Source organism: Lepidothrix coronata, unplaced genomic scaffold (genome assembly GCF_001604755.1).
Source record: "Lepidothrix coronata isolate B3197 unplaced genomic scaffold, Lepidothrix_coronata-1.0 Scaffold106, whole genome shotgun sequence".
NCBI lineage: Eukaryota > Metazoa > Chordata > Aves > Passeriformes > Pipridae > Lepidothrix > Lepidothrix coronata.
In genome coordinates, this window is record NW_016690286.1 from 2,332,752 (window position 1) to 2,354,275 (window position 21,524).

A 21,524-nucleotide genomic window follows, 5' to 3' on the forward strand; every position below is an offset into this window, starting at 1 on the left:
TTATACCAGCTCTATTCCATTCAGCTCCGGTAGATAGATTTGTTCATCTCCCTTTTCAAGTGTACCTTTATTAGTAAAGTATTTATTCTACTGCAAGATCACATGTTTTTCTGGCATTATCTGATTCTGATCCTGTCTGATGTTGCCTATATTCTAACTCCAGGAACAAAAGGGAATGAGCATGAAGGGCATGCCTAAATTCTGAGATGTAAATGCTAATCAATTCTCCTCTACCATAGGATGGATCACTGGAAAAACAGAATATGAAGAACCCACTGAAAATACATAGTGGTCATGCTAAAAAAAAAAAACCAACAGACCAAAAACCAAAAAAACAAACATGCAGGGGAGGGAGGGAAAGGCCAGGAGAATATAAGACAGAAATATACTTTTTCTTAACCTGTACATATGTAAGATCTAGCTACGGTACACATTGTGATTCCACTTCCTGAGAGTTAGGCTAATCCTAATGCATACATTCAATACATTTGCATTATTCCAGCAGAATTTTTTCGTTCCTGTTATCCTAAGACGTTCTGGCAATTAAATCTAAAGTAAAAATGACAAAATCTATTTTTAAAAATTCTAATCAAGTTTATATTTTACATTGAAAACTACAAGCTGTCTTCACAATTTTTTCCATAACTCTTCTGCCTTCATTGTTCTCTACAATAACTTCACCATAGTTTCCTGGACTATAGAGACAATAATTATTTGATATTACATTTCAGATTTCATTAGTTATTAGTCAGTAAGACTGCAAAGTTGATCTGCATCTTTGGGAGCCTCTCTGCTAAATGGGAGATGGTTTAAACACGGAAGACAACTAGAGATGACCTAAAGGATACCCTAACGTGGCATAATTACATGTACTTCAAGCATGCCTGATGGAGGTTTTTCAAGCAATATTAATATACTGTTGTAATATACTGTTAGCTTTAATGCAGTAATGAATATACAGTATTCACAATTTGGGGGAAAAATGCATTTTAGGGGGAAAGATAGGCCCAGATCAAGCCCATTCCCTAAAGTGAAAGGGTATAAACAACTGCTAAGGGATCAGGAGGAGGGAAAAATAGGAGTGGCAGTAAGGCAAGTATAAGGTTGCATATATTCTTATCTGCATATACAGATTAGAGGATTAATTGGTTAAGTAAGAAGGCAGAAGGTACAGTAATCACAGAGCATACTGATTAGTGTGCTGTTCACTAGCCATTACCATTCAGCAGTTTAAACATATATTATGAGAGGAAATTCTTAATACATATTTAAAAAGGACAGAGCAATAGTTATGCAAATTAATGTCAGAAGAACAGTCTACAGAAAATGAATGGCATGAGAGGAATGAAATAATATTGCAGCCTCAACCTATTTTTTTTTATTGTGAAAAATAATACAGAACACTGCAATATATCAAGTTTTTACTTCTCCAGTCCTGGGCTTTTATCTGTCCCTTGAAATGATGCCCAGAATATTTTTACCCACAAATTTAAGGACCATACAAACACTGTTAAGTTTTGATTTTCATATGTCACTGAGGAGAAACACGCTGCTTGATATTGTTTTGTCATACAGTTTTTACCACACAGATAAGGGAGAAAAGTATCCCATGATATTGTGAGATGCATGTTTATGAAAGATGACCAGATACATCATGCCTTTAGGCAATAGGAATTAAGAATGTTATTAATAGTTGAGAGTTCCTGTCCACAGAGGGTATATTAATAGTGGAGACAGATTTCTTAATATAATTTTGTGACCTTCACAAGGAAATCTTCCTGCTATTACATTGTTGACAGATTTCCCTTTCTCTCCCTGGTAAAATCTAAATACCATATAAATTATATTTGCAAAGACATTACATCTGTTCACTGCATGTCTGTGAAAATAGAGGATTAATCACTGAGCAAACAATATAGTAATAAATGGTGATAAATAGCTGCAGTATATTTGTAATGTGAAGTCCATTTCAGACCATCTGTTTTTGATTTTTTTCAAGAGGAAATTTTCATAAGAAAATACCCACAGAAACTGATGAAGTGACTCTGCTTTCGAAAATACTTCTAGCAACAATATTGTTGTTGCTGCGCGATATATACTCAAACTGTTCACTCAAAAGCTTACTTAGCAAATAATTCAGATTTTATTGGTTTTGTTTGTCCTTATTTAACATTGTACAATTTAGAAAAATACTTTTGTCTGTGGGATGGATTGCATAATCAAATATATAATTCCTTTAATGCAGCCTATTCTGAATTCTCTGTGGTAATACAGCTTTCTATTCAGTTCCAAGATTGCCTGTTTTCTCAAATTTAAATTAACTCTAAAGTGAACACCAATGTTTTCCAGACAAACAAGAAAAAAACCAATAACAACCAACTTTACCAAAACACGTTTCCCAAGATTCTGAAATAAGTGACTGTGAACTAGTTGATGTAAGAAAAGTTTTATATGCAACTTATTCGCCAGCTGACATGATACTACCTGCCAACAGTTTTGTCTGTTTACTCAGGTCTAGGCCACTGGCCACTCTGATGTATAAATATCCCTTCTTCTAGAACAGCAACAGATTTAAATGCTGATTTTTCCTGCATCTAACCTCTGAAGAATATAAAGGTTGGAAACCAAGGAGAAGCCAGGTAGCCCCTGATGCCCACTGGAAGGGAGGGAAAGGTGCAGCATGGCATAGTGCAGGTGTGGGGGTACTGGTAGGGAGGTAGAGCAGAGGTGAGATCTGCAAGCTGCCGGGACAACATGGGCTGTAACTGTGTTTATTTTACAAGGGATGCAATGTTGGAAACAGAACTTTCACCTACACGCACCTGTAACATCTGACTTGTAACCCGTACCTTGGCTTGTCTGGGTAGGGACAGTCCTGAAGGGATTGAGCTGAGGTGAACAGCAGATACTCCTGAATGCTATCAACTCTGCAGCTGTTTGATGTGACCTTATGTTCTTTGCTTTGCCCTTATGTTCACCTTTGCTTAACTGATACCAGCTTCCTTTAAACACCACCTTGCAGGAAGAGCCTGAGGTAACTCACTAGTGCAGTCACGCACCCACAATGGATTTTATTTACGCAATTATTGTAGTGGGAGTTTATAGACCACCCCAGCTGCAAACAGTCACAGAATCACAGAACAGTTAGGGTTGGAAGTGACCTCAGGAGATCTAGTCCAACCCCCCTGCCAAGGCATGGTCAGCTGGAGCAGGTGACACAGGAATGCATCCAGGTTGGTTTAGAATGTCTCCAGAGAGGGAGACTCCATGACCTCTCTGTGTGGCCTGTTCCAGTGCTCTGCCACCCACCCTAAAGGTAAAGAAGTTCTTCCTCATGTTGAGATGAAACTTCTCATGTTTTAGTTTATGGCCATTTGCTCCTTGTCCTGTCACTGGGCACTGAAAAGAGCCTGGAAACATCCCCTTGGCATCCGCCTTTGAGGTATTTATATGCATTAATGAAACCCCCCTCTCAGATTTCTCTTCCCTAAACAGGCTCAGCTCCTGCAGTCTCTCCTCCTAAGACAGATGCTGGTCCAGCCCGCGCCGATGCGGGTTACAATACCCGGAGCATGGACGACGGCAAATTCCCGGCACGATGCCGAGGGAGGGCGCCCGTTCCCGAGGCGGCTGCACAGCCCCCTCAGGCCGCCAGGGGGCGGGAGCGGCGCCGCGCGGCGCGGGGGGGGCAGGGGGCGGGGCTTCGGGCGGCGCGGCGCGGGCGGAAGCGGCGCAAGCGGGCGCGCGGCGGGGGCGGAGGTAGCGCGGGGCGGCCGCGGGGGGGGCCGCGCCGGGAGCCGGGACAGCAGCCGGGACAGCAGCCGGGACAGCAGCCGGGACAGCAGCCGGGACAGCAGCCGGGACAGCAGCCGGGACAGCGGGGGAGCCGCACCCGGGGCCGGGCAGGGGGGCTGGCGGGGCTGCGGGAGGGCGGCGGAGGAGGAGGCCCGGCAGCCCGTGCGTGCACGAGGAAAGGGGGGCGGCTGCAGGCTCGGGCGGGAGCGGGATGGCGCAGGGCAGCTGCGGCTGCCGGGCGCGTCCGCACCGCGCCTGAGCGCCCGCGCCGTGCCGCCCCTCCCCTCCTCCGGGAGCTGCCCTGCTGTGGGACAGGTTTGTCCTCCTGGCTGCCTTCCCGCCGGGTGTCGGTCCCAGCGCCGCTGTTGCGGTGTCCTTGCGGGCCCCGCCGACGGAGCTCTGGAGCGGTGAGTTGTGCGGTGATCCGGGCATCCCTCCGGCCGGAGAGCCGTGTCCCAGGGCTGTGATGCAGTGTCCTTGGATGGGAGGAAGTGGTGGAGGAAACAAGGGTTGCCTGGTTTCCTTCACCGTTCGCAGTGGTCTTCCCGTTCTAAACTATGACTGCAGTGACTCTGCAAGATCTCGTACCGTAAGGACACAACTTCTAAAGAGGCAAAGCTTGATTACGGTGATGTGATGGAACTTACAGGGGGGAAGAATTATTTAATTCATGTTTAAACAAAGGCAGTATCCTTAATAATGTCAAGTTAAGTGATCTTCGGGCATTAACATGTCTACATACAAACAACGGGTAAATGTTTCACTGAAATTGGTCTCTTCGGTAATATTGAATAAATAGGAAGAAGCTATATTGAAGGAAATTTGCAAGGTTTGAAACATTCAGTTTTAGGAGATTATAATATATGAAACTTCTTGACAGCAATAGTTGTGGGATGCTTCCTGCTTACAATATAATAAAATTGCTTTTCTATGTAATATCTGATGACGTTTTAACTGCACTTTAAATCTTCCCATTAAGTTTATTTTTGTAAATGTTTATAATGTACTATCATGTCTACTTTATTTCTGTAGCTCTGTTCATCATTCATCATTAGTAAACTTTCTTTTCAGTTCCCTAACCTAACATGGTAGCATCCTGTAAATTCTCTTTTATGTGTCTTGTCATCTAAAATATACTGACAGCTCGAGTGCAGTGTAATTTCTGTGTTTGTGTGCCACAAAACAAGAAGAGAGAATTTTTGTTCTATGCTGTGACGTGATGCGGAATTTCCTTAGAGCAGTTCAGATAGGGTTAACTAGATCTTTTTTGTTGCTGTTGTTTTGGGATTTTTTGGTTGTTATGTTGCCCCCTGAGTTGGCTCATTGGTGTGTGTGAGGGTGTTTTTTCACCGTGAAAAGTGAACTTTGTAGGAATTGTGTCTTTTTTTAAAGAGTCTTCAGAATATGGACGTGCTGAACATCATAGTTAAGCATGCGTGTGATTTGTTCCAATTGTAACGTAGAGTTTATTTTGGAGCAAATGTAATGAATTGCTGTTTCACTCTCGTGAGAATACCACAGAAAGGAGACAGTATGAAGATGATATTAGATTGTGAGTAGCATCTTGTTCTAGTGTCACAAGTGGAGCGATTGCAGTGTTATACCAAATATGGAAATTTATTGTTATCTTTGTTCCCGTTCTTGCTGGAGATGCCCGTGTGTATAAAGCCTAAATTATTCTGGGCTCTTTTTGTTAGTTTATATGTTAAAATATATAACTGTTTAATAATTCACTTCAGGTACTTGAGAGCCCCAGAGAATTAAACATTTATGCTGCAATTCCTTTGTTCTAGCAAATAAATCTTTTTCCTAAAGCTTTGACAATTGGAAATAAAGCTACTTCCTTTCTAAAAAAAACCAACAAACCCTTTTGTGTTCTTTGCTTTTAGAGACTCCTTTTGGCTGTGATCTTCTTGAAGGAGGCATTAGTATTAGCTAATCCCATACTGTGGTTTAGCTGTGGGATTGGATGTCATTTAATTGCTAAAAGTGAGATATTTCCCCTGGAGTTCATGGTGACTTGTACGTTTTCCAAGAATAGTAAAAGGCACTTAGTTCTTGCATCTTGCCCAGACTGTAAGTAGGATAAATGCATGCTGTCAGCTTAAATTGTCAGCTGTGTAGTCAACATATCTGCAGACTAGTAAGTGTCAAAAATAGCTGTTTTCCAGTAGCTGTCAAAAATCTGTGAAGCTCAGTCATTCAAATGAATGTGTTGTGTCCTTGTACAAGTTTACTGCTAAAATGTACTTTATATAGTATTTACTTGTTATTCGACAACTTCTTTCACCTGTAGTTGAAAACTTGTGCCATTAAATGGACAGGGTTTCCTCAACTGAGCATTATTAATAGTCTCATATATTTTCTTTTGTGATTGTCAACTTTACAAAAAAAATACGTATATTGGCGTTTGCCTATGTAGTTTAAAAGATTAATTTTGGATTGCTCAGAACTGAATCAGTACTTTGCCTACATAAAACAGGTCCTAGACAAGAGGACTTAAAAGTTATTCCACTGAAATTGGTTTCTTCACTAATATTGAAGAGATAAGAGGCTACCAGTTAAATTTTTGGGTACCTTCTACTTAATTTTAAGAACAGTATATTGTGCAGTGCAGACCACTGTAGTGTTATGGTTAACTAATGTCTGTCATAACCCCCGTAGTGTGCTAAGATGAACTGACAAGTCAATCTAGAAATAATAAAAGATGTAAAAGAAAAGGATTTATCTGTCTTTAATATTTCCTCCAGTGTTAATTTTTCTGAAATCTTCAACTGGATCAGTCTCCTAGGAAGGAGCGTGAATCCAAAGCCTTGTCTGTTTTGCAGTTTTGCCATAGAAACATAATTTTGATAGACAAATTAATATGCAGTTTGAATTCTACAGGTTTCTTGAAAGAAAACCAGGCAAGTTAAATTATTCTTCTCTCCCCAGTGGTAAAAGTCCTTTTTTGCTGCCATTCTACAGGAATTGTGTTTGTGTGGATGCTGCACTGTGTGTCCATGTATGAGCAGTGGCAGTCGCTCCCCCATTGCAGCTGTCACTTTGTTAGTTGTCTCCCCCCTTCCCCTCCCCTCGTAGTTCTCTTTAATGACACCCGCCTTCCTTTTAGGTCTCTTTAGAATGCTCAGTGAAAATCACTCTCTTATCAGTAGCCTACATTCATCATCCTGCAGGCTTGGCTCTCTGTAAAACTAGTTAAAATTAGCTAAACATTATCATCTCGGAAGGAAGTTTTGAAGTCCCAGGGGCTTTGGAAAGAGCAATACAAAGACAGCTGTGAAATTTCACAAGGGAGTAGAGGTACTAGTTAGGAATTTGCAGGGGAGGACTTGTCATAGCCTAGTGTTCAACTGCAGTTAAAAAACTGTGGCAATTTTATGGGAAATGAGAAGCCAAGAAGGTGCCTTATGCTCTATCATAACTGACTCTTAGGAGCAAAGGTCCTACTGAAAAGCAGCAATAAAGTGTAATGAGAAAATGAAGTGTCCGGGGGGGAATGAAGCTGAGATATCTTTTTTTTTTTTTGTCCCCAAGAAGCTGATACAGAGATATAGAAATGTTTTGGGGCCCAGATGGACCCAGTGGGAGGAAGGGAACTTCAGCAAGTATAACATACTGTCTCTATTGATATCTGCTTGCTTTAATTTTCTTCACAAGCCTTGCCAAGTCATTTCCCCTCTCAAAATCTTGAATCTTGGCTGACTGCCCACAGGCAAGGAACAAAGAATTTCTGTTTTTAAATGGTTGGTTTATTTTAAAAGCATTTACTGACAGTAGTAGGCAAAATAAAGGGGGGAGGAGCTGAAAAAAAAAAAGGATACTCTAAGATACCAAAAAGTACTTGAGCAGATTCCTTAGACGTAATGCAAAATAAAACCAATGCAAATAGGACCACACGAATTCAAAATAGAAAAAAGTCACCAATATTTCTAAAATACTGACATACAACAGGTAATCTCGTGTTTGGGCTCTCAGATAATTTTATATCAGGGCCACTGTTAGCTTGTTGTGTGAGTTTTCAAGTCTCAAGCAATATGTTTTTGCTTTTAACTTGAAGTTCATCTACAAAACAAATTGTGTGCTGTTCTTAGAAGCTTGTAGGAGGTAGAACTGTTTCTGGTTTAAGATATGTCTGAGGTTATCCCAGCAGCTCCTCAGTAGCGACACTGTGTCTGCTTGATGAGCTGTGACTTTTATTGGCTGCACTGAGAGACAGGGACAACCTGGAGCACACAAGGAGATTTTCTTCTTTCTTTGTTGCAGCACTGCAGAATAGGTATTCTTGGTAGTTACCCATCTTTGCTATTCCCTTAAACCTCCCATCTCCTATCATTTCATTTGAAACATCCATTAATGGTATTCCCCAAAAGACAGGTAGCAATAAGGCAAAAGGATAAATTTTACTTTTTATCAGTTTTCCCTGGTAGTTGCAAGTCTATGGCATGCAGAAGCAGGGAATGAAGAAACACATGCTGTTGGAGAAGGTATAAAGATAGATGTACTGGAAAAGACACAAAGACAGACTCCTTTGGCAGTGCACTCCAAAAGTGGTACAGAACTGCTAAAACCTGCAGCCCAGCAGCTGTCATGGTGATAGGGCAGCCTTTTTTTTTGCCCAGAAATGTGCCTTCATACCTGTTCTTAAGATGGCAATGTGCTGTGTAGTGCTGATCCTTCCTCTTGAGCCTAGCAGGTACTACTATAAATTGTCTCTTCTATTAACTGACCTATGATGCAGTCTGGAAAGACCCTCAAGTTTCACCAGCACACAGGTACAGCATTTTGCTGGGCTCTGTTGTGTCAGGCATTTCTGAGGTTTTGTCAGGAATGTATCCTCTTTTCCGTCTCTGCTTTGACATTTTTCTGTTGACGAGGTGACACACGCCCTACTAATTTACCAAAATCTACCCAGGCTCCATGCCATCCAGGGACTGGCCTGTCCGAAGCCCTTTGCAAAGTTCCAGCGAGTCCCTTTGAGGTACGATCTTTCCTACAACAGGGAAAGCAATACAACACCATTCTTCCGATTTTAAGTAGCACTTCCATTACCTTCATCAATAACAGTATTGTTGCAACACAATTTAGATAATAATTGGAGCCAATTGTAACCGTAGGGATCTATTTTACAAGGCCTTTGATGTCGAAATTAAGAAAAGAAAAGTATTGATAGCATTCATCCTCTGGGCCTGGACGTTTCCCTGTGGGATAGCCCAAGACAGGCACAAACATTGCCAAAATCAGAAAGGAAATGGGTAAAATGGCCTTTAAAAGGAGAACCCTTGTGCTATGGGACCGTCAGGCAATGCTGATTTCAGGGTCATTGTTAGGGCCACCTATGGAGCTCCTGCGGTAGTGGCTGAAGAAGGTAGAGCTAGCACTTCCCGTTTTTTACCTTTATTCTTTCTCAGTGTTCTTAAACAAATCTTTGTTTTTGGAACAGAGTCCGAGAACACCGCCAGAGCATTGGCAGAAAACTGCCAAGCGCCCCGTCTTTGTTTACAAAACAATTACCGGGAAAGCAGCCAAGAAAACTTTGTTTGTATAAAGAAGAGGGGAGAAAGTAGCAGAGGTTCCCTGACAGCTGTGGGATTTACCCAATAAAGACCTCTTCCCCCACCACTCTCCTAGAGACATTCTGGGAGAACTGTAAGGCATATACGCAAGCAGCATCTACTATCATTCCCTCTGTGTCCACCAGCTTCTTCTGCAGCTTCACATACTCCTGGCAGAGGAGCATCAGGTGCTTTTCCAGCTTGACCACCTCCTCTTCTTGTGCAGGTTGTAATCCAACAACTGCTTGCAGATGTTCTCTGTCACCTCAGTTAACCGTATGTCCGACTGGGTGTACTTGATGGCAGAGCCCTTCCCATCCAGGAAGCCGTACTTGGTGTCAGTCACCTCCTTGGTTCCTCACGGGCCCTGTGCCCACCTGAGGAAAGTCCCCGGACTGCCGGCAGAGAGTGCCTGGTGCTGCTGTGCCCCTGCCCGCCTCGTCCCACGACAACCCCTGCCAAGACGCCCTTGGGCCGAGCGGGTGCACGCGGGGCGGGCTCTCGTCACGACCACAGACACACAGGTAGTGCGCGGCACGCGCGCCAACAGAATGGGGCTCACTCTCAGGCCATCCCCTTTTCAAAACAAAAACTGAGCTTGGCTGTCTTCCCGGACAATATTTTCAAAACAGACCAAACTTAACCAAAACAATCAGCGTTCCGTATGGGCCACCAATTAAAAATGTGTGTGTAAGTTTGGCCTGACTCTCTTGCTGAGTCCTAGCTCTCCTCCCCTATCCCGCTCTCTCAAGTGACGAAAAAAAACAAACCACAGAAAAACTGAAAGAAGTCCAAATGAAACGGAATTATATAAAAAATATATATTTACATATATATTTACAATTATATATACAGTTTGAATATTGTACACACGATAGAGAGCTCGGGGGGGGGGGAAGGAAAAGGGAGGGGGAAACAGGGATTAAAAAAACCCAAATATCCTCCAAATATCCTGTTAATGGAGAGCTAGCGAATAAATACAAAAAACCGAATTAAATACTTCCCTGAAGGAGACAGCAGAACCGTGTGAAGCACCAACCAACTCCCCACGCCTCCCGGAGGGAACCGGAGATAACGGCAGGTCCAAGCAGGCAGGCCCTGGCCTATACAAGCAAAGACCGGCTGCGGAGAGACCTGTCGCCTTCAGCCACCGGAAGAAAGAAGAGAGCAAGCTCTCTTATCTCCGCCTTATTTATATGTTGTGTTACGCTAAAGGATGATATGAAATACTTCCTTAGATTTCTGACCCCAGTTGCTAAGGAAGGCCTAAAAAATCCAAAAGCCAACCCACTACACCAAGTTTTACAGCAACAAATAATAGGAGTACTTAACATGCTGAGTGAGAGTTGATTTTGTCAAAAGACAGCTCAAATGTGTTTGTCTGGGGACAGGCATTGCTATTAATTGTTGGTTCTGAGCATAATATCTTGCTCTTTTGTGGTGCTATGCAGCTGAGTGAACCTCAGTGATTAATGAACCTGGGCAGTGTTGGTCTGCAAAAGTCACCAGTACAGATGTGCCAGTAAAGGACAGTGGTTTTATTGGCATTCTCTCTAGAACTAATGTGCCCTTAAAAATATGAGGAATGTGATTTTTTTCCTTGTGCACCGGTTTTAAATATGAATGATGTGGATACAATGATTTATTAAATGGAGTTTATGCTATGTGCGGGAACAGAGGACTGAAGTTTCTGTGTATTGCCAGGTATCAGGGTCCTGTTTTACAATAAACACTTAAGCTCTTTGAGAACCTGTTTGTCAGCTGCACCTCATGCAAATTTTTCTTCTACTTGCAAACCAACAGCAGTCTAACGCTGCAAATCACCAGAATGCAAACATCATTTTTGGCATTCCAGAAAGTCTCAACACATAATCTCCTGGGTTTCTAGGTGCTTATTTCCTTGTCCCAGTCTTCTGTGATTAATTGGTCAGTAAATACATTCTATGCTTTTTTTGTGTGTGTCAGTCTTCCTTAGACTTCCCGTTTTCCTTGCTGCACAGGAACTCTGCTGTTAGTTTTCCAAATAACATGGAACCAGCCTGTCTGCTCTCAGAATGGTCAGCGCGATCGTTGCCTGTCAGCTGAGTGATGCTCAAAGTTTTCTATTGGAAAATCAGGCAAAAAAATATTTTGGAGATCACAGAGGTAGATGGGCCAGGGCGAGCACACTCTCAATACATGCAAAAAAAGAAAAATAGTAGAACAGAGTTTGATAGAACTGTGGAATATTTTTTCTGGTATTCTGTAATGCCCTGTGATATTTGTATTCCCGAAATGTTCATTGGCAATGAGGTATCATCCTGCCTATTTACAGCACAGCATATTGTTTACTGATACAGTACCCTCTCTGTACCCAGGGATGTTTGTTACCATGAATTTAATAGTAATTTCTTGCATAGATGTTCATTTGAAATCATTAGTAATTTCATAAACTTTTTGTGTTCACATTGAGGTTGTAATAAATTCTAATTTTGTACTGTACAATTATTTTATAGTAATTATTAGTGTCAGCTTTTATTTGTACTGTCCTAATTTCTGTCTGCTGCCTGTTCTATTACAAGATTTTTTTCCCCTTCCTCTGTAGTTGGATGCACTCTCCTATGACTATATCCGACTTTTTTTTTTTTAAATCTCTATCTTGTTAAATCATGTCTTGTGTTTATACAGTTATTAATAATAACTGGTCGCAAAGCCAGACCTGCTCTTGAATTCACAGTGTCACCTTGATAATAATTTGGCAGTGAGGAACCGATAAGTACTAAGTAATACACCGAGTAAAATTCCCATTTTTCAAGCCTACTTTCTTAGTATATTAGTTCATTAGAGACTCTCTAGGTCTCTAGAGTATCACTGAGGAACTATTGCCTCAGTAGTTGGCATTCTATCTTTAAAAATATGTAACCAAAAGGTGACTTTTTTGGACTGTATGCTGACAATTATACTTTCACTGCATTTTTCTTGGCTTTGTCCTTAAAAGTATTTTTGATCTTTGAATGAAATGGGATTTTCAGGCTTCAGTTTTCTGTATTCTTTACATCTTGTTGACTCTGTTTTGTAATTTTTTTTTGCTAAAGCCGCTTATTCATAACAATCAAAAATACCTGATGGACCAGCTGCTTTCTTTTTCTCTTACAAATAATTATCTTCATCTGTCCTGTACATTTTTCAAAACTAGAAAGTACACCCATCTCTGCAGGACAGGTTGAAATTTGCCCTGCTGAGTGGTTTAGGAAGGCTGGAGTCTCTTGGACAGAATAGAAAAACGATGACAAAAAAAAGACTGAAGTAGCAGAACCGACAGTGCTGTAAGGTGCATTGTAAGCTTTTAAGGATTTGGGTATGCCTTGTTTTCCTGATAACCTGAGATTGTTTCAGAGGACTTATGAGGCATTCCTTTGCCTTACAGTCTGCTTCATTTCTGTGTTGTGCATTAATATAATCTCTGGGTCTTTCTGGAAATAAGTAAAGCAGAATCTGAGGAAGACTTTGCAACAAAATTCAAGAAGGATGTTTTGTAAGTTTGGGCTGGTTTCCATGGAGAAGAATCAGTATTCAAACTGAAGTCTGATGCTACTGTTATTACAGTAGCATCTAGTAGATACTAGAACGTTGGTTTATTATGGAACATATAATGGATTTTCTGTTGCTTTTTCTTTTGCCTTTGTTCCTTTTGTTTCATGCACTCAGTAATATAACATATATGAGCGATGTTGAAATAGGATAGACTGATTTTATTTTGAAGGGGATGAGTGCCTTCCTTCATTGCTTTTGTTGCCAGATGTATGTCAGTGTTGTGATACCACTGCACAAAGTTGAATTCACATTGGTAGGTTTTGGCAAGACATTTCTCAGACAACCAGCAGTGGCAACGGTGAAGAAAACCAAACTCTTTATATGTCTGTGAAGGGCAAACTTAGTGTCAGATCCTCATTCAGAAATTGGTTGTAGCTCCAGGTTCTAATGTTGCCTCTGGTCTGGGCTTGTAGTTTTCAGAATAACTTAGATATGCATGCTGATTTTAAAGAACTTTGGAAAATTGCCACTTGAATCAGTCACTTCAGGCTGCTTATTGAAAGGATTATCTGGAAGATATTTTCTTCTTCATAGATTTTTGGATTGCCATTTTCCCTGCACAGTCAGGTCAGGGGTTTTATTTGATTTGGGTTTGTTTGGTTGAATTTTTTGGTTTGTTTTGGGTTTGTTAGTTTGGAGTCTTGTTTCTTTTCTTTCCCTCCTTAGATTTTCAAATTTTGTCCTGGTTGTACTCCTTCGTCTTCATAGTTGTCTTCCTTTTGTCTCAGTCTCCGTGATTAGAGATGGTAGGAATTCCAACAAGGCATAGCTCTGAGGCACCCTTTTTTGCTGTTGCTCGCTGCTGTGCTATGACAGCCTTTGCCATAAAAGCCCCTCAGCTGTGGTTGGGAGAGTGGTGAGCCTGCGTTCCTATCTGGGATTAGTCAGTGTGAAGAAGGAAGTCTCGGCTTCCCTTTTCCCCTGCTCAGGGAGTGGTGGGTAAGAAGGATTTGAGAGAATGAGGGAGAAGAAAGATGACAAGAGGCAATGTTTCTTCTTACATGTGTGCTGTTATCTCATAGGATACTACCTCTGAATTACTGAAAACAGGTCCATTCTGAGACAGGGTTTGTTTAAACTGTAATGTTCACGTAGAGAAGTGCTGACCCTTCAGGGCAACAAGAGGTAAAAGAATATTCCAATTCATTTGTCTTACTTATTGTGGTCTTTTCTTCCTAATATGTACACCTGCTGCTCCAATACTCTTTTTTTTCCTACTTTGAAATCATGTGGGTATAAGCTTACTTTTATTTTTTTGTTACTCCGTACTGTGTAATCTTGTAAGGATTGTGCATGGAGTGTGTTAGGGGTCACTAGATGTGCATGCTTCAGGGGGAAAGAGAAGACCAGATCTCACAGAACTTTGAAATTACAGTGGAATTCATTATAGACAATGGCCTTTAAAAATGCTTAGGAAAAGTACAGATAGTTGCCTTCCTTTTGGTGCACCTTGCTCCCATTTTCTTTGCCCAGGGTCAGTATTTGGGTATTATGCCATTTTCCCAGCAGGTTGAGTCCTTGATTTCCGTTGATTTCAGTAGTTATTGTGTGCATCGTGAATCAGATACACAAGGCAAAGGCCCAGTCTGCAATTACTGCTGCTCCTTGGCAGGAGTTTATTCAATCTGTTCCTCTTGGCTAGACCTCTTATCCTGGCTTTGTGGTCTTATTTACATTGTGATGGCAGAGTTATTTCCACTCCAAAGTGCTGTAGTGCTATTGTCTAAATGATTCAGGACAAGATATAGCTAGGGATCTGTGGAGACCTGAACTTAATTTAAATTCTGCAAGAACTATCTGTTATTTTCAGTCTATTATTATTATTATTATTATTATTATTATTATTATTATTATTATTATTATTATTATTATTATTATTATTATTTTAATTAATAGAAGATGTAGACTTTTTGGATTGAGGGTTGAAACTTCTTTTCTTGAGAAATACTGTTTGGTCTTCTGAGCCATCATGTGAATGCCCTACTCCTGGACCTCATATGTAAATATTTTCCATCATATTTGATACCGTTCATGAGTTATGTAGATGCATAATGATGTGGGTGCAGTTTATGCTTTAAAGTCTGAGTGCAGAGCCATGGATTTGGCAAAGAGCTAGGGAAAAGTGCGTGTTTAGGGAGGATCTGTTTCAGGAAATCTTAAACCACACAATTCCAAATATTCGTGCTGTAGAATGTAAGTTTTTATTGTTTGCTCTCTTATTTTTTTGTACTTAAGATAAATTTGTCTCTTAAAACAGTTTTTTGGGGGATAAGCATGTTCCTTGAACAAAGTACATCCCACTGAATTTCCAGTGGGAATTCAAATTATTGTTTGTTTGCTGTCTATCCATGTGCATGGTCGTATCCCACAGTGGAGGTGAAGTAAGCTGTTCCTCATTCAGTGATTTGTGATTGCCACTCGCGTTAGTGCACCCAAAAGTAAAAGTAAGGCTTTATATACTGACATTTACTATAGGGCATTTTACACACAGGAACTTGTTACTTTACAGCAGTTTTGGTGTCCAAGTCCTAATGTTGCCCCTGCCTTGGGTTAATCATTTTCAGAATGTTGATTTTAGAGTGCTTCAAAAATTTGCCACTTGAATCAGGCACGTGTGCCTACCGGTTGAGAGGATTATCTGAATAGTGAATGTGAAGGGTAAGCGACAAGCCCTGCTGGCAGTGACACTTGTGTTTGCAGCAGACCGTGGTATGTTGGCATAAGGGTGCTTGAACGAGTCAGGGGAGGCAATGAAAAAATGCTTTGGAGGCGGAGTTGTTTAGAGGAGAGCTTAGCAGCATGAGAAATTCGATCTCAATATTCTGATAGAAACAGAGACCTACGTACCGCTGTAGAAAGTCTGGTGAGGAACTCTATTAAATGTGTAACTTCAGCCTAAAAAGTGCTCATGTCAGGTAATGTATGGGGAAGAACAGGGAGTAACAGGGGAAAACAACTATTATGTAAGATGAGTGGCTTTATCCAGACTATGTTGAATGGTAGAAGTCATTCAAGAAAGTATTAAATAATTGGAGTAGTTTCAGAGATGGGTATAAAATGAGAAATACAAGGTATGTGCATGTAAAGAGGCTGAAAAGGTGGGATGAGTTTGAGGGGTAAAAATTAAGAAGAGAATGACACATGTAAATATATGTGCATGTACGTATATGATGAATCTGGACCATCTGCCGTCACTGTCTTAGAAGAAGAGGGAAATATTAAGTGAGATTCTTACCAAGTTTTCTTTTAAAACTGTGTTGAAGTCAGTTACTGGGCATTTAAATGTATGCATTTAAAGTAAAATGGAAATGAATTCTCTATTCTTCCCTAACAGTTGCTTCAAGTTAGGTTTAAAAATATATTTCTGTTTTAAACACATGTTGCTTGAAGCCCTCAACTTCAACCACTCCATAAGAAAATGAAGGTCTCTTCACTTTGTTTTGTTTAAATCTTTTTTTTTTCTTCCCTGTTACAGAGCTCCCTGAAGATGTGTGGCTCATACTGCTTCAGACTGTCTGGACATTTGTTGTTTAACTGCTGAAGCTTTCATACCACTTCTTTCTTTCTTGAAGCCTTAATCTATTGAGGGATCAGAATTGGCTGCTATGGTAAGACCTTTTTTCAAGCTGTAGTAAAATGCTTGAATATGGGTGCAATATGCCAGTTTATTTTGGTTTTATTTCTTTATTCAGTAGCAAGACACCAAAACAAACAAAAACTCTTAATGGTGTACAAAATCAGAAGAGGAGACTTTGAATTAACTAACCAGCCAAGAAATTTTATGCCACGTGTTGTCTCTTTATACTTGCCCTGTGCTTCTAAGTGAAGAATAAGAATCATGTGAATCATTTTACAAGATCTTTTTCTTGTCTGTAGATGTATGTGTATAACTCATCAAAATGTTGTCTAGAAATGTTTTACAAGTCTCTTCTAGATACTGCATTTCGTATGAAATGTATTTCGGTTTAATGGCAGTTTAAATTACAGTATTTAAAATACTTAAGGTGATTTGTAGAAGCATAGAAGTTTTGATTTTTGGAGACTAAAAATTGGTAAAAATGGGAACAGGAAACCCTGTGAATAACAGGTGAGACAGAAAGATGACTGAACCTCTAAGCAGATAAAAATCCATAATTGTTTGCTAGATGATGATATAGTACTGTATTTAGGAACTGATACTTGTCCTTGATCTCAACAACTATAGCAGTTTTGAATAACCAGGTGATACTTTACAAATTTCAGGAATCAAGACCAACTAAAACATGAGAAGATGTATTCAAGATGATCCAACCAGAAGATTTTTCACTTCATAGAAATCTTATTTTTGTTTAATATGTAATATAATTTCACAAAGCCAAATTCAGTTACTTTTCTTGAAATTAAGACACGCCTGTGGCCTTCATCAGAAATGTTTCTAACATTTTCAAGAAAAAATATGTCCCAGAAACTGAGTATGTTTTTGCTAGTTTTTGGAATCATCTGGGGTTTGATGTTGCTACGCTACACTTTTCAGTATCCAAGACGCCAAAGCAGTGCTGAGTTGCGTGGACAGATATTAGATCTCAGCAGAAGATATGTCAAAGCACTGGCAGAAGAAAATAAAAATTTAATGAATGGTGGAGGTGGAGCATCTATGGCAGGATATGGTAAGAGGATAAAGCTATACTAGTAGCCTGAATATCTTCTTTTTTAAATGAAAGCTGTAAAGTTACATTTTTTCTCTTTCAAAGTATTACATACTGCTCTTAAAGAGAAAAAAAACTCCTTGTTTTTCAATCAGCAAAGGTGTAAATATATAGTTTTTTTTCCCCCTACTTTATAGGTTATATAATAAGCAATAAGATACTATGTCATAGCAGTTTTTCTATGGACTAGATTTGTTATTTAGGAGAAAACTATTAACTACCTTTTTATGTTGGAAAGTACTTAAATATATTCTGTTGCTGTCCAAGGCTAAAAGTTGTTATAGCTGTGTATTCTAGTACTGTTGTCTGGATGAAATTTGAAATACTGCCTTTGAATAGTCACTTCTAGTGATTTTGTTCTTACACTCAAATATTTAATTGGCTGCCTTCACAGTTCCCTATTATGGTGGTATCTTCCATCCGTAAAATAACAAAGAAATGGTATCAAAGAAAAATCAAGCTGCTATACTTGTATATCAGTCTGCATTCCTTTCCATAGTGTATAGTAGGGAGGATAGCAAGTCTTAAGATGTGAATATGTTGAAATAGCCATTCTTTTCCACACATAGTAAATAATAGTCTCTAATTTGTTTTTTCCATTATCTTCAGCTGATCTTAAGAGAACAATTGCTGTTCTTCTGGATGACATCTTACAACGCCTGGTGAAATTGGAAAACAAGGTTGATTACATTGTTGTGAATGGCTCAGCAACAAATACCACTAATGGAACTAGCCATCAGGCACCAGTAACTTCAAATAAACGTGTAAAACCAGCCAGCAACATTAGATAGCAAACAGGGCTGCTTTGTGTTGCTACATCTGTGATGGGTAATATTTAAGATAAGCTTTTTATCTCTGGCTAAGGCAAAGCAGTAGTTGACTCTAAAAGAAGCATAAACTATTCTATTATACTGTGTGCTGGATCTGTGTAGGCCTAACATATGTGCTTAGGTTCTCAAAGCATTATTTCATTGCCTTTGAGCAGTACTTCTGAAGTGATCTTTGTTGTCTTTAAAGATATTTTGATATCATGATTTGATGTAGTATGCCATTGGATAATAAAACTATGTGGAAAGCAGTGGGGAACTTATAGGTAGGTTTATAAATATATTTATTTAAGTATGAATATAACATATTTTTTGGATAGGTGAGAAGCATTGTAGCTTATTAATTTTTTGTGATCTACATTTAAGCCAAGGTAACTAAGGAAAATGCGTTGTTAAGCAGATGTTAGAAAATGTGTATACTTAAAATATTTTGTTACTTAACTACTAAACAATATTAAATTGAGGACAACATTGGTGGTAATATTTTAAAATTGTGACCCAAAGAATGTCTTTATTTGCACTATCTGTCAGAATAGTTAAAGAGAATTTACTGTATATTTAAGAAAATTAATTATAAGAGGAAAATATTCTAGGTAGTAACACTGTCCAGGTTTATCTTTGTGCCAGAGTTAAGGCAGTTAGATTATCAAAAGCAAATCATAATCTGTGATATCTTAGATGATTGTTTCTTACAAAGATATTTAAGTGTATGTATTTTGTAATTGCAGATGAAATTATTTAAGTGACGGAAATAAGTTTTGGATATGCAAATACGGTTTATTTTTATTCATTGGTGATTGTTTTAACAATTTAATACCTTGCAATTTGTGATGAGTATAGACACGATCTCCCTGAATTGCTTTCTTGATCAGAAGGAAAATCAGTGAAGGGAAACAAGGCATCTCTGCATTTAACAGAGTTATATATACTAAGGGTGTCTAGTCATGGAGTATTTGAGAGGTAAGGTAATATTTGCCTTATGTCTAAGTTAGTCTTACAGCAAAGTGAAATGCATTCAGCATGGATGGACTGTATTTCAAAATGTTCCTGAAGTCATATTTAAGTGCCACTGAACCTGTTTTTTAAATCGTAGTGAATGTTTGGTGGGGATAGAGGATACGTTCAGAGACTTTTGCCAAAAGTGTCCTGTGAGTGGGGGTTTGGGGGTGGGTAAAACCAGAGGTGCTGGATGATACACCATCCAGAGTTATGTGTTTTTTCTTTTCTTCTGTTTCCCTGCTGATATTCTTGATGGTTATAAAAGAAAATACACTTGCAACCTTCATTAGTATCCAGAGGATTTTTTTTGGTCACATTGTGTGTAAACATGTACTCACTTCAATGCAGAAAGAGAAATAAATTTTTAATTGTACTTGTAAATGTTCCTGTTGTTCTTTTTTTTATTATTATTATTAAACAGTCTTGTCATTTTTGCTACATGTGCTCTATCTGTTTCTGAATTGGAAAGTTGTGTGTCTCTAAGGTTTAGTAGTAGTCTATCTGGTATTCTTCCTGCTCAGTCACTGAGTTCTTCTGCTCTTTAAATTCTTATGCCCTGAAACTTTCCTCAGGTTAGAGCTGCGGGAAGAAAGAATTGAAAATAAAATAACTAGTTTCCATCTTTAATAGTGAAGACTTTGCTCTTTAATCTAGGACTAAAGAAGATAGGTGCATAACTTCTTTTGAATCTGCAATTCTCTATTGACAATGTGAAGATACGTTTTTATATGTCTGTCTGTCTATATCTATCTATCCATCTATGATTTTATTTTCCAGATACTCGACTACTACCAACCAGAACCTTGTTCTTGTGTTTGTATACAAAACTGTCTTTTTTTTCTTTTAAGGGTATGTGAAACAAAGTTATTGAGGATTGTTAAACAAGCAAGGTGAGTATTTATCAATATGTGCACAAGCAGGTTATTTTATGCAGGGATTTTGGAGACTGATACATGCAGTCATGATAATTTATGGTGCCATTAGCAAATTGTTGCTTTTTTTTCAGGTTTCATTAGCACAATGGCTCATTGGAATTAGCTTGTACTTGACAAATACATCGAGAAAACTGTGAACTACCTCTGTTTTATGGCACAAAAGTTCCATTCATTAATATAGTTGAAAGAACTGTTTGTCAAGGAGCAAGTTAAAAATCGTCTAGTAGCATCCTATATCTCATTTTGCCTGAAACCAGCATTATTAGGGGTTGATACAGCATTACATCACTGTCCATGAAATATCTTACCCCTCTTTTTGTCACTAGTCTTGTTCTGTGCTGTATTGCCATGCCATGCCTCTGACTTGTGTTCTTCCTTCCCCAGCTACCTAGCATGCTTCCATGACTTCTGTGCTCCAGCAGTGCAGAGGATGGAAGCTGAGCTTTATCCTTTTTGCTAAGATGACAACACTTCAGAACAGGAAAACCAGGGAAAGAAAGGCAAGGAAGGGATAAAGGGGGGAGGTCTCGGCTGCCTTTCCTATTAACAGCAGTAGCAAGAATACATCTGCATGTTCTAGCCTGCAGCTTCCTTTATAGAACATGTGAGAGGTGTGGCAGCCCTGCAGTGGCAGGAGGTTGTGTAAAGAACCCGAGGGTTTGGGTGAAAAAGAAGCAAGAGAAAGCCTACAACTTACCCTGGGTCCAAAAGGCTTGATAGTTTCACAGGATTTGGTTGTGTTGCCAAACATTTAATTTTTTTTTCCTGAGAAATATTTAAGTAGTGTTTCTACTGTGCTGCAGTTTTTATGATGCATCTGTGTATTTCCTGTTTCAGACAACATCATAATCCTCCCCAAACTGACCTGCTTCAATTTTTGTAATATGGAATCTTCTTGAAGTTGCTTGGTTCTTGGGCTGGATTGGGTTTGGTGTTTTGAGGGTTTTTTTTCCCTTTTCTTTGGAGGGCAGGGGGCCATATAACCTCTTATATAAAGAACTGCTGATTTGAAGGGAGGGGGGAGTGTTTTGGTTTTGGCCTTGAAATCTTTCGGTAAATTATGAGTCTTAAATTTTCCCAGCTGTAATTTGCCTCCCGAGTGTTTATCAGCTGATTTTACTAGATAATTGTCAGTACTTCTGTGCCTGTGAATGA

General features: G+C 39.5%; 1 protein-coding gene across 3 annotated transcripts; it reads left to right on the top strand.

Annotated features, from left to right (window-relative positions):
- The first annotated feature begins 3,741 nt into the window (after positions 1-3,741).
- Positions 3,742-19,815, top strand: CCDC126 (coiled-coil domain containing 126). 3 transcript variants are annotated; one of them, XM_017823905.1, is made up of 4 exons: positions 3,742-3,759; positions 16,399-16,531; positions 17,166-17,569; positions 18,218-19,815. In XM_017823905.1, the coding sequence occupies exons 3-4, from the start codon at positions 17,332-17,334 to the stop codon at positions 18,397-18,399; spliced, it is 420 nt and encodes a 139-aa protein (XP_017679394.1). In that variant the 5' UTR covers positions 3,742-3,759; positions 16,399-16,531; positions 17,166-17,331; the 3' UTR covers positions 18,400-19,815. The 3 variants fall into 3 exon arrangements, with proteins under 3 accessions (XP_017679394.1, XP_017679392.1, XP_017679393.1); XM_017823903.1 differs by lacking the exon at positions 3,742-3,759 and adding an exon at positions 4,074-4,202; XM_017823904.1 differs by lacking the exon at positions 3,742-3,759 and adding an exon at positions 13,076-15,838.
- The last annotated feature ends 1,709 nt before the right edge of the window (positions 19,816-21,524 follow it).

What these genes read in the sequence shown, in the direction of transcription:
- CCDC126 (XM_017823905.1), top strand. Translation starts at nt 17,332, where the DNA reads ATGTTTCTAACATTTTCAAGAAAAAATATGTCCCAGAAACTGAGTATG. An exon ending in AGCATCTATGGCAGGATATG is followed by an intron (nt 17,570 to 18,217) that starts GTAAGAGGATAA and finishes CATTATCTTCAG; the next exon opens with CTGATCTTAAGAGAACAATT.